Below are 12,431 nucleotides of genomic sequence, written 5' to 3' on the forward strand. Positions count from 1 at the left end.
AAACAAAAAAAAAAAAAAAAAAAAAAAAAAAGAAGTAAAGAGGAAGGTGCTCAAGGGCCAAAGAACAAGCCAAGTATGAGTTAGCCCTCTCCCAAGTGCTGCAGCTGATGACTGGAAAACAAAGCAATTATGAGCCTCTCTCCTGAAGGCTTGTTATGTGCTTTAAACAGTCACCATTCTAACAGGTTCTATGGCTCTGTCACACGTCGCTTTTTAAGCAAAAAGGGCTAACCATGAATATTTGAGGAATAAACATACATACATTTTTTTAAAAAGGAAAAGATCTTTATAGTTGCTAAGATTAACTTAGAAAAGTAATGTGGGAAGAACAGTTAATATTTAAAACATATATATCTATATACGATTTGGCCCAGCAAGCTCTTTTTTGAGGTCCATCCTATAAAAAAACACCAGTGTACAGGAATGTTTACTTCAGCTTCATTTAAATAGTATATAAAACCTGAAAACCCAGTAACAGAGAAATGGCTGAATAAGTACTGGTATAGCCCTACTATAACAAACTGCAACATGACAGATAGCTATGTATCTAGAGTGGTAGTTCTTAAACCTGACTTGCACATTAGATTATGTAGGAAGCATAAAACAAATTCTGATTCCTAAACCCACCTTCACATGGGAAAAATCTTGGTGGATGAGACCTGAGAATTAGTATTCTTAAGGTGCCTGAATGATTTTAATACGTAACAGAGTTTGCAGACCACTAGATGCCTAGTGTATTATTAAGGGAAAAAGAAAGTTGCAGAATAACATGCATATTATTGCATGTTATACTATGATAACTATAACATTACACACATATCGGTTTGTAAGAGCTGAGATGAAGGTACGGATAGCTACATAGGAGTCCTCCTTATCCACAGTTTCACTTTCTGAAGTTTCATTTATCCACTGTTCCCAAAATAAACAATTCATAAGTTTTCAATTGTACACCATCCTGAATAGCAAGCTGAAATCTCACACCAGCTCATGCCATTCCACTCTGTACTGCTTAGAACGGGAATTGTCGCTTTGTCCAGCATATCCGCATTGTATAGGTTACCCACTCGGGAGTCACTAAGCAGCCATTTTAGTTATTGGGTCAAGAAAACAGTACGTACAGAGTTCATAGAGGGCTCAGTACTATCGGTAGTTTTAGACATCCATGGGGGTCTTGGAACAGATATGGGGGACTATGGTGCTGCAAACTACTACCATGAGAGGGACATATGTAACTGTTAAAATTATCTTTAATCTTTTTGAAATATTCTTACTTTTAACCTAAAATAAAATGACACAGACATTATTAAAAACACGATTACCATTAACAGTAGAAGAAACTAAGTGAAGAATCTTCAGGAACTCTCGGTGGCTCAGCCTGTAATCCCACGCCTTTGGGAGGCTGAGGTGAGTGGATTGCCTGAGCCCGCAGGTTCGAGACCCGCCTGGGCAGGCGAGACCTCATCTCTACAATAAATCAAAAAATTAGCCGGGCGTGGTAGCGCACACCTGTAATTCCAGCTACTCGGAAGGCTGAGGCAGAAGGATCGCCAGAGCCCAGCAGGTCGAGGCTGCGGTGGCCAGGAGCGACCACTGCACTCCAGTCTGGGTGACAGAGTGAGACTCCAACTCAAAAAATAAATAAATAAAGAACTCTCTATCATTGCAATTTTTCTTCAAATCTATCGTTATTCTAAAATAAAGTTAATGTAAAAAAAGAACAAAAATAAAAAAAAACATGATCACCAATATCAAAGACACAAATTGCCCACAGTCCCATCACTTTAATAAAACTGTGTTTGCTTTTCATATTAACTCGTTGCCTTTGACTTCGGCATTGATACAAATTAGGATGCTTTGCATTCAGCTCTTCTTGACACTAATTGGATAGCAAAACATTTTCAAGTACCTACATTATCTCCATAATCACGTTTTCAAGGTTATATAATAATCCATCATGTTGATGTGCTGTAATTTAGTAAATACATCCTGTGCAGATCAACATGAGGCCCAGGTTTTTGTTACAACAGACAGTACTGCGATGAATGTGGAGTTTTTAAAAGCTTCTCTTGAATAATTGGTAGTAAATGTTATATATAGTGCCAAATAACTTCCCATAAGTTGTATCTACCATGTGTAATATTACTGAGCATTTAAACAGCAGTATTTACAATTTTGCCACAACCCCACTAGTACTGGATTTTGTTCTTTAATGTACTGAGTGTGAAATAGTCCTTCAAAGTGGCTTTAATTTATATTCTGCCCCTCCCTTTTGTTTCCTTTAAAAGGAAGAACTGGCAGGAACAGGACGGCATATACAAAACAACATCTGTATTCCTCGGTTAGTGCAAGAGAGTTAAGTGCAGGAGTCCTGGGAATACGGGACAAATCACTTAGGTACACACTGCTAACCACCTGGAAATTCACACTCTTCTGCTCTACTGGGACCATATCAGTTAACTGCATAATCTAGCCATGTGCAAACTAAACTGAACTGCAAATGCTGCCCTAGAAAAATTAATGGCCATAAGGACTATGAAGAGGCTGGTCAAAGTACAGTTAATTGGCTCTTATGATGTTACTGAATGTTACTCCCAAGCTATCCTGTTATTCTTCCTGAAAGAAAACAGAAGTTTTCGGCCAAGTGCATCCTGGAAGGCCCCTCTGCCACAGAACCACACTCCTGGTAAACAGGAAAGCATTTCTCCCAGCACCGGAGCTTGCTTTCAAACATGCATATTCAAGACCTTGCCAAAAGGACAGTGTGTCTGAGGCAAGGGTGAATTAATGGCAATGTCTGCTTTTCTGAAGGCCCAGTCTTGCAAAGGTATGGTGAGGGGTGCTGAGGGCATTCCTTCATCAAATCAGGGGGGAGGGGTAAACCTTTTCCCCAAACTGCTCCCCCTACCCTCTCAGGTCGTCTCAATTTTAGGTGTGTGTGTGTGTGTGTGTGTGTGTGTGTGTGTGTGTGTGTGTGTGTGTGTGTGTGTGTGTTTCATCCCAGCTTCATTCTAAGGTATCTAATACGTATAAAATGCTAAGGATACAGAGACCAAGGTAGTCATGTTGTCTATTCCCAAAGTGGTCCCAGAGCTGCTGATCGAGAGGTGCAGACATATATTAGTGCAATCACCCGCTGCAGATGCCATGACAGATGTCCACATGGGGCACCTCGGGGTACACAGAAAAGAACAGGCACAAAAAGGAGCAAAAACACACGAGCACTTCCTTCATAACTGTCAGGAGCTACAGAAATGCTTTTATTGCTAATATATGTTAGTTGCCTCTTATTTTAAAAGGGGTATATTAATAACTGTGCTGTATACAGAAGGTGCCAAAAAAAGTATACACATTTTCAGAATGGAAAACACGGTATTAAAATTGTAATAATAAGATGAATACAAGTTACGGTTGACTTCTGCAAGTACAAGAGGTGATCCAAGTGGTTACCATCAGCGTCCACACACTTCTGATTACCACGAACATGTCTTAACATCACTTAAAATGTGTATACATTTTAAGGGTCATAAGGGTCATAAAATCAAAAAAGGGGGAGGGATAAAAGCCACAGGGCACTCCGAATGTCTAATATTTGAACAATGGCTAAATTCAGTCTTGGAACTTGGATATGGAAATTTTTAATGATAAAAAATTATATTTATGAAGAGCTTTTAAAGAAGAAGAAAATGCTTATATATTAAAGAAACAGTATGCCTCCACTATATGAACAAGTAACGTATGAAAAGCGACAGGGAGAAAACAGGCCCAAATGTAAACCATGGCTCCCTCTGGTTGGTCAGACCATGGGCATCTGTGCCCTCTCCTGACCTGTGCAATCCTGTACACACTTGCTGAAATGAATGTGTATCTCAACAATCAGTGAAGACAAAACACCAAGGCTGGCAACTCTTTTGATTTATTATACATGCTTCATTCTAGACAGGACCTAAGTTGGCACCGATTTACATACTTAATTACATTAAAGCCGAAGGTGTTAATATATTGGCCATCCCGTTTTGTTTTCCTAGTTTCATCAATCATTATCTGAAATCCGTTTGCTTCTTCACGATCTCTCCTCTTTCCTCCCTCGCAGAATATAGGCTCCTGGAAGGTAAGCCGCCATCTGCTCTGCCCACATATCTCCATCATCAGAACAGCGCTGAACACACAGTCAGTGTTCACTGAACAAGTCACCTGGCACCACTCGCCACTCCAAACCCTCTCCCCAGTGGTATACCCACCATCATCACTAATTTCTCCTGCTTCCCATCTCTGTAATTTATATTATCCCCCAAAGCATTAATTAACATGAAAACCAAAGAAAAGAGGAATTCAAAGCAGTAGAGGTTAATCAACTGCTAGGCAAAAAACTGCCACATGTGCCCAGGAGTTCAGTCTCACTGAAGCAGGGCTGAGGGGCACATGGAATTTTCCAGTGTCTGAAGCCCCTTCTAGAGGGAAAATCAGCATTCCATCTCACATTACAGATGAGGAACCTGAGGTGAGGTGAGGTGAGGCCAGGCCGGGCCAGGCCAGGCACAGGACTGGAGTAGTGATGGCCACACCTGAAACCAGAGCTGCGGGGCAGGGAGCCTCCTTGGCGGCAGGGTCAGCAGGGTTCAAGCACTTGCTCCTAGGACCCTTTAAACTCTTAAAAATTCCGGAAAGCCCCAATATGTGGGGTTTATGCGGGTTATAGCTATTGATATTTACCATATTGAAGATTAAGACATAAATTCTTTTTTTTTTTGAGTTGGAGTCTCACTCTGTCACCCAGACTGGAGTGCAGTGGCCCACTCGCAGCCACCGCAGCCTCGACCTGCTGGGCTCCGGCGATCCTTCCACCTCAGCCTTCCAAGTAGCTGGAACTACAGGCGCACACTACCATGCCCGGCTAAATTTTTTTTTTATTTATTGTAGAGATGAGGTCTCGCCAAGTTGTCCAGGCGGGTCTCAAACCCGCGGGTTCAGGCAATCCACTCACCTCAGCCTCCCAAAGCGTGGGATTACAGGCTGAGCCACCGAGCCCGGCTAGGACATAAATTCTTAAAATATTTATCTTAATTATTCATTCATTTAAAAGTAGTGATGAACTAATTACATTAACTTTTTGTGAAAAAATAGGTTTTAAAAAAAATGAGTGAGACGAGGGACAGTGTTTTTCTATTTCTGCCAATCTCTGTGATGCCTGGCTGGACAGAAGGCAGCAAACCTTGTCTCCACCCACAACATGCTGTCCAGGCCAACACCCAGGAAGAAAACCTCCTTCACACAGATGTATGGCTGGAAAGAAGAGGACTCTTCTAGCTTTTGCAGGTAATTATGGATAATACAGACCATACTTGACACTAATTACTACACCAACACTTGACATGTGTAATTTCCTCACAGTTCACTACAGTCACTTTGGAAGACAGTTGTGCAGCTCCTCAGAGAGTTCAACAGAGTTATCACAAGTATACACCCAAGTGAAATGAAAACAGGGCCCTACAAAAGCCTTGAAATGAATATCCCTAACAGTATTATTCCTAATAGTCAAAATGCGTAAACAACCCAAAGGTCCCTTAACCATAAACGGATAAACAAAAGGTGATAGACGCACACAAAGGAATACTATTCAGGCATAAAAATGAAGTACTGATGATACGTGATACAACACGCATGTGTACGTGCTACGTGAAAAAGTCAGTTACAAAATACCATGTTATATAATCCCATTTACACAAATATCCAAAATGGGCAAATCTACAGGAACAGAAAATAGATGAGCGATTGTTTAAGGCTGAGAACCAGGGTAAGAAGATGATTAAAATGTTCTAAAATAAGACTGTGCTGATAATGGCTACCAATTGTGAACATACTAAAAACCCGAGTTGTATGCTTTAAACAGGTGAACTGTATGGTGTGTGAATTATCTCAGTAAAACTTACCCCCCAAAATGCATTTCACTCAGCACAACGTGGCCAGCTGAAATCATATCAATAAATTTTCATACACTGTTAAAATCTATGAGTCTATCTCGTACCCTGAACAGAACTTATGCAGATCTCCCAAATGTTGCCACATGTTCATTATATAATATCAAAAAAAATTAGTTAATATCACTAGTGATTTAATCTTTAGGTGTTGGAAAGTTATCAAGCATAGGGTAGCAGACACACATTTTCCAAAATTCTGATTTTCACTTGAAAGCTTAAATATTATCTTTGGTAAATAACATCAGATGTTTTCTGTAAAGTAACAGGCTCCCTTCATTTTCAAGAATGCCTACCAAATATCCAAATCTAAATAACTAGTGTTATCAGCTGTTCTTTCAAGCAAAACTAGTATTCCATGAAAAAGCGGGGCTAGGTCAGCTTGAGACTCACTGCCAAGGCACTTCCTCAATACAGCCATCTTATTTTTGTATGCATAAAGTGCTTGTAACACATATTTCCCATTTCATCATACAGAAAAGGCATGTAATTAAGGATCAAGATTTACCAAAAGTAATAATTCTGACTGCTTCGCTCTTAAGTCAAATTATTAGGTTTTTTTTGTTTTTGTTTTTTTTGAGTTGGAGTCTCACTCTGTCGCCCAGACTGGAGTGCAGTGGCCGCTCCCGGCCACTGCAGCCTTGACCTGCTGGGCTCTGGCGATCCTTCTGCCTCAGCCTTCCAAGTAGCTGGAACTACAGGTGCACGCTACCACGCCCAGCTAATTTTTTGATTTATTGTAGAGATGAGGTCTCGCCAAGTTGCCCAGCGGGTCTTGAACCCACGGGCTCAGGCAATCCACTCACCTCAGCCTCCCAAAGCGCAGGAATTACAGGCTGAGCCACCGAGCCTGACTGGCTTTTTTTTTTTTAACTACAAGTATGGCAGTGAAGAATCCAGTGACTACTAGCACCATGTGGGGCCACTGCTTTGATTCTTCCATTACTTTCTGCATCATCAGTGAATGTGTCAACACAATGCAAAAATCAAAAAACATTGCGGTGTCATTTTGAAAATAATTCCAGCCTTACAGGTCCTCTGAAAGGGTCTCTGAAAGGGACCCATCAGGGTCCACAGACTCCACTCTGGAAACTGATGGGATAGGTTATTCTAGAAAACAAAACCTCAGTGGCGTAACAGAAGGTGGTTTCTTGTGCTCAGGCTACAAGTCTACCAGAGGTGAGCACGGGGGTTCTGCTCACCTTAGTCTCTCAGGTTCCAGGCGGATCCCTGCCAGCACACGGCCTCCATTGTCACCGTGGCAGGGAAGGAACAAGCACTCCCCACAGCTTCTGCCCTGTGTGACAGTTTACAACATATAAGCCAAAGCAGGCCACATGGCCACTTCTACCTTCAAAGAGAGTAGGAGCCACCCCACCATGTGCCCAGAGGAGGATGACCAAGCCCTTGTGAGCAACCCTGATAAAAACCACAAGAGGTCAGGCAGGAGACATAAGGGAGTAGACCCCATGATCTAAAGCAGCAAGTGGTCCCCAACCTTTTTGGCATCAGAGACCAGTTTTGTGGAAGACAATGTTTCCATGGAGTGGGGGTGGGGGGAGGGGTTTTGGGATGATTCAAGCACAGAACATTTATTGTGCACTTTATTTTTATTATTATGGTTTAATATATAAGGAAATAATTATACAACTCACCATTAAAAAAGAAAAGAGGCACGAATGGAAGTGGGCTATGTGCAGACTAAAATAAGAGTCGGATTCTGACTTAAAGGCTGCCACCAGATGCAGCTGTACAACAGAAGCACATCAACTCACTTGCCGCTCACTGATGGGATTTTGATATAAGTCTGCAAGCAATTCGTTTATAATGGTCTCTGTGTAGTCAAACCTCACCGCTAATGTTAATCTGTATTTGCAGCCACTCCCCAGTGCCAGCATCACCACCTCAGCTCCACCTTGGATCATCAGGCATTAGATGAGCACAAAACCTAGGATCCCTCACATGCACAGTTCACAACAGGGTTCAGACTCCTATGAAAATCTAATGTCACTGCTCATGTGACAGGAGATGAAGCTGAGGTGGCAATGAGAGTGATGGGGAGTGTCTGTAAATACAGATGAAGCTTCACTAGCTCATGCAGCCCAGTTCCTAACAGGCCACGGATTGGTCCATGGCCCGGAGGTTGGGGACCCCAATCTAGAAAATGCAGCTTGGGGCCAGGCACAGTGGCTCACACCTATAATCCTAGCACTTTGGCAGGCTAAGATGAGAGAACTGCTTGAGCCAGGAGTTCAAGACCCCTCTGGACAACATAGCAAGAACTCATCTCTACAAAAAAAATTTTAAAATTAGCCAGGTGTGGTACATGCACCTGCAATCCCAGCTACTTGGAAGGCTGAGAAGGGAGGATTACTTGCTGTGATGTGTCTCTGCACTCCAGTCTGGGTGACAGTCAGACTTTAACTCAAAATAAATGAATGAATGAACAAATGAATGAATGAATGAATGAGCTTGAATTAGTTCCTCAACTACTGCCAGACTATAACATAGACCTAGTTCTTGCAAATCTGCTGGAATTTCAAAAGAAGCCAGAAGAAAATATTTATATAAAATCTCAAACATTTTAAATTTTGTTTTTAAAAACACTGGCAAGCAAAACCAAACACTACATGTTACCTGTTTTATCTCCATCATGACAGTTACAAGCTGAGAGTTTTAAAATCGGATTCCTAACCTGATTCTTCACAAAGGAATAATATATCTAATCCCAAAGAATTCCTATAAAATGACAAAAAGACACCTAATAATAAAATGATCAAAGGACATGATAAGATAATCTAAGGAGCTGAACTGTCAAATGACCAAAAAGCAGTAAGATGTCCAACTTCGCCAAATCAGGGAACTATAAAGCAAATAATAATGACTAGAAATAAGTGTGTAAAATATCTGAAGAAAGCAAGATGTAAAGGTAGAGACACTGATACTGATGATCATGAACCTGTATAGGTCTAGGCTAATATGTATATGTGTCTTAATTTTTTAACAAAAAAGTTTAAAAAACGAAAAAATAAAATAAAAATTTTAAAGCAGAAAGCAGCTTATAGAAAAAGGATATAAAGAAAAATATTTTTGTGCAGCTGTACAATGTTTGTGTTTTGAGGTAAGTGCTACTACAAAACAGTCTGAAAGTTTTCAAAAAGTAAGCGTTTATTAAAGTAAAAAAGTTACAGTGAGCTAAAGTTAATGTATTATTGAAGAACGAAAAACTTAAAGTGAGGGTAGCCTGGGTGTACAGTGTGTATGAAGTCTCCAGTAGTGCACAGCGATGTCCTAGGCCTTGACATTCACTCACCACCCACTCATCCAGAGCCACTTCCAGTCCTGCAAACTCCATTCACGGTGAGTGCCCTATAAAAGTGGACCATTTTCATCTTTTATACTGCATTTTTACTCTACCTTTTCTATGTTTAGATTCACAGATACTTGCCATTGTGTTACACATGTCTATAGTTTTCAGTGCAGCAATGTGCTGCGAGCCTAGTGTGTGAGGGTTTGTCATCTAGGTTTGTGTAACTACACACTGTGATCGCTGCGCAAAGACCAAATTGACAAAGGACACATTTCTCACAATGCATCCCCGACTATTACTGAAAATGGTAATTTAGTTAAAATTTTAATTAAAAAAATGAAGATGCTGTGCTGGAGCCCTTAACAGGTGGTAGTAGGGAAGGTTACAGAGCAGACAGCATCAGGCTGGGTGTGGTGGTTCCCGCTTATAATCCCAGCACTTTGGGAGGCCTAAGTGGGAGGACTGTTTGAGGCCAAGAGTTCAAGACCTGCCTTGGTAACATAACATGACCGTGTATTCACATATTCACATTCACACACACACACACATATATCAGCCAGGTGTGGTAGTGCATGCCTGTTGTTTCAGCTACTTGTGAAGCTGAGGAGGGGAGGATCACTTAAGATCAGAAGTGCAGAGCTGTGGTGAGCCAAGATCTCCAGTTTGGGTGACAGAGCAAGACCCTGACTCAAAAAAAAAAGAGTAGACAGCATCTGAGCCAAGACAAGAAAAATCAGCCAGGAGTATGCCAGACTGAAAAGAGTCATCCCAATTAAAAAGACTCACTTGTTTGTTCAACCAATATTTGAATTCCCATGAAATGGCTGGCAGTATTTTAAGAGGCTGGAGAGTCTATAAACAAGACAGAAAAGTCCCTGTTCTCAGGAGAATTATATTCTAAAAGGGAGAGTGAGGTAAGACAGAAAAGTAAATGAAATAGAAATGTTCAGTTAGTGATTCCTACAAAGAAAATGGAGCAGGCTTTTGGCAAGGAATTGAATTTATTTACACTGTGACACCAGCTACAGCCTGAGGCAGTAACAGCCTTACTGAACTGACTTTTAAAGAGGACAAAATCTGGAGTTTTATCTGAGAGTTCACATGGAGGGCTACCACAAACCCATCTTTTTAAAGACTATCATCCCTACTCATGGATAGGGAATACAACAAGAATGGAAGCAGAGACCCACTGTTCGGTTGGCGCGATAGTCTAGGTGAGAGACGCAGGCGGCAGGGCGCAGGGTGGCAGCAGTGACAATGAGGAGAAATGAAGATTCAGGATACATCGTGGAGGCAGAATCAGTGTTCTGGATGTAGGGGGTGAGAGAAAGAAAAGAATGTGAAGTATGTGTAACTTGAAAGACCAGGTGAACAGTAATGCCATGGGGCGACTCGGAGAGAAATAAGCATCAGCAGAGAAGTTGTTTTGGCTGAGCACCATCAACATCACTTTGGAGAGCGGTGGCTGTGGGGGATGGGCAAAGGGGGGATGAGGAGTTGCTGAATGAATACAAAGTTTGTTCTCACAAGATGAAGCATTATGGAAATGAATGGTGGCAATGGTTGTGCAACATTATGAATGCATTTAAAACCACTAGCCGGGCTTGGTGGCTCAGCCTGTAATCCCATGCTTTGGGAGGCTGAGGTGAGTGGATTGCCTGAGCCCGCGGGTTTGAGACCCGCCTGGGCAACTTGGCGAGACCTCCTCTTTACAATAAATCAAAAAATTAGCCGGTCATGGTAGCATGTGCCTGTAGTTCCAGCTACTTGGAAGGCTGAGGCAGAAGGATTGCCGAAGCCCAGCACGTCGAGGCTGCAGTGGCCGGGAGTGGCCACTGCACTCCAGTCTGGGCGACAGAGTTAAGACTCCAACTCAAAAAAAAAAAAAAACCAAACCACTGAAATGCACACTTTAAAAAAAAGACTTCAAGTAGGCAATTGGATATAAGAATATGAGGTTTTCTGGACAGATCTAGGCTGGAGTGATTAACTGGAGTATCCACAGCTGGCATTTATACAACAGCCTCAAAGATCACCTGGGTCACGTAGAAAGGAAAGCAGAGGACGAGCCCTGGTACATAACACAACACATGATTGTGAGAAAATGTCTGTGAGGTGGCAGAAAACACAAGTCATAGAAGTGGGGTAGTTCACATGATCACCCAGACACCTCAGCCAACAAGTGGCTTACCACACTCCACCTCTTCTCTATTTGCCTAAGGTGGAAGGTGGGGGGTACAATTCCCTATTCTTTCCTCTTCATAGGTGCCCTGCCAATCCACTAAAACGAGGGTGACCATATACTTTTATTCATGCTCTATGATATATTTTATTTACAAACTTGGTTCTTCAGAGTGAAAAGCAGAGCTTTTTATAACGACATCAGGACAACAGCATAACTCAAAGCTAACCCGGGTACACCCTGGGGTATGCTCACCCTTTCTAAAAACGCAAGCTCTCAAGCTGGACTTTGAAATGAACTTATCAATGGTTGGGGTGACATTTCCCATCAAAGATCCCTGCCGCTTCTCCCAAAAATTCTCACATGGAAGAAAAACTAAAGAGTGGAGGGGGTGGAAAGCAACTTCCCCCCGACTAAGTTATGCACAGAAAGGGCGTCCTGTGGGTCCGGCTGAGTTACCCAGGTGGGCCAAATTAAACGAAGGGCAGCCACGCCAGCTTCATGCCTCGGCCACCTCCTGGCCGTGCCATCACCACCTCTCCGAGCTTAGGTTCCCCCCGCTGCAGTACAGGGTCACCCACCTCTCCGGGATGACTGGTGGCGGGGTGAAGAAGGAACATGCACGCCGCCCCCCACTTAGCACTAGACCTGGTCTGGCAACGCCTTGGTCCCGCTGCAGGGACCAGGGAAATGGGCAGATCCCCTCGCCCGTCCAGAGCCAGGGACAGGAATACCCACCTTCCCGACCCTCCGACGCACAGGCGGCGCCGGGGCAGAGGTCGGACGGCTGGAGACAGACGCCAGGAGGGAGGGAAGCAGGGAGGGGAGGAGTGACGGAGGCGGGCGGCCACTGACCTGCTTGAAGGTGCTGCTGAGGAAATAGACGAGCGACAGCCCGAACACCAGGGCGAGCACCCACCTCTTCCGCAGAAGCCGGCGCCACACCATGGCCGCCAGGTTCACCATC

General features: G+C 42.9%; 1 protein-coding gene across 1 annotated transcript in view; it reads right to left on the reverse strand.

Moving 5' to 3' along the window:
* CUNH12orf49 (chromosome unknown C12orf49 homolog) overlaps positions 1–12,431 on the reverse strand; it is a 20,568-nt gene extending 8,137 nt beyond the window's left edge. Inside the window, exon 1 of the mRNA XM_008052990.1 lies at positions 12,320–12,431. Within this exon, the coding sequence (XP_008051181.1) occupies positions 12,320–12,430 (111 nt within the window). The 5' untranslated portion in view covers position 12,431. The remainder of the gene's footprint in view (positions 1–12,319) is intronic.

Source organism: Carlito syrichta, unplaced genomic scaffold (assembly GCF_000164805.1).
Source record: "Carlito syrichta isolate Samal-C Ts95f unplaced genomic scaffold, Tarsius_syrichta-2.0.1 Scaffold287762, whole genome shotgun sequence".
Lineage (NCBI taxonomy): Eukaryota > Metazoa > Chordata > Mammalia > Primates > Tarsiidae > Carlito > Carlito syrichta.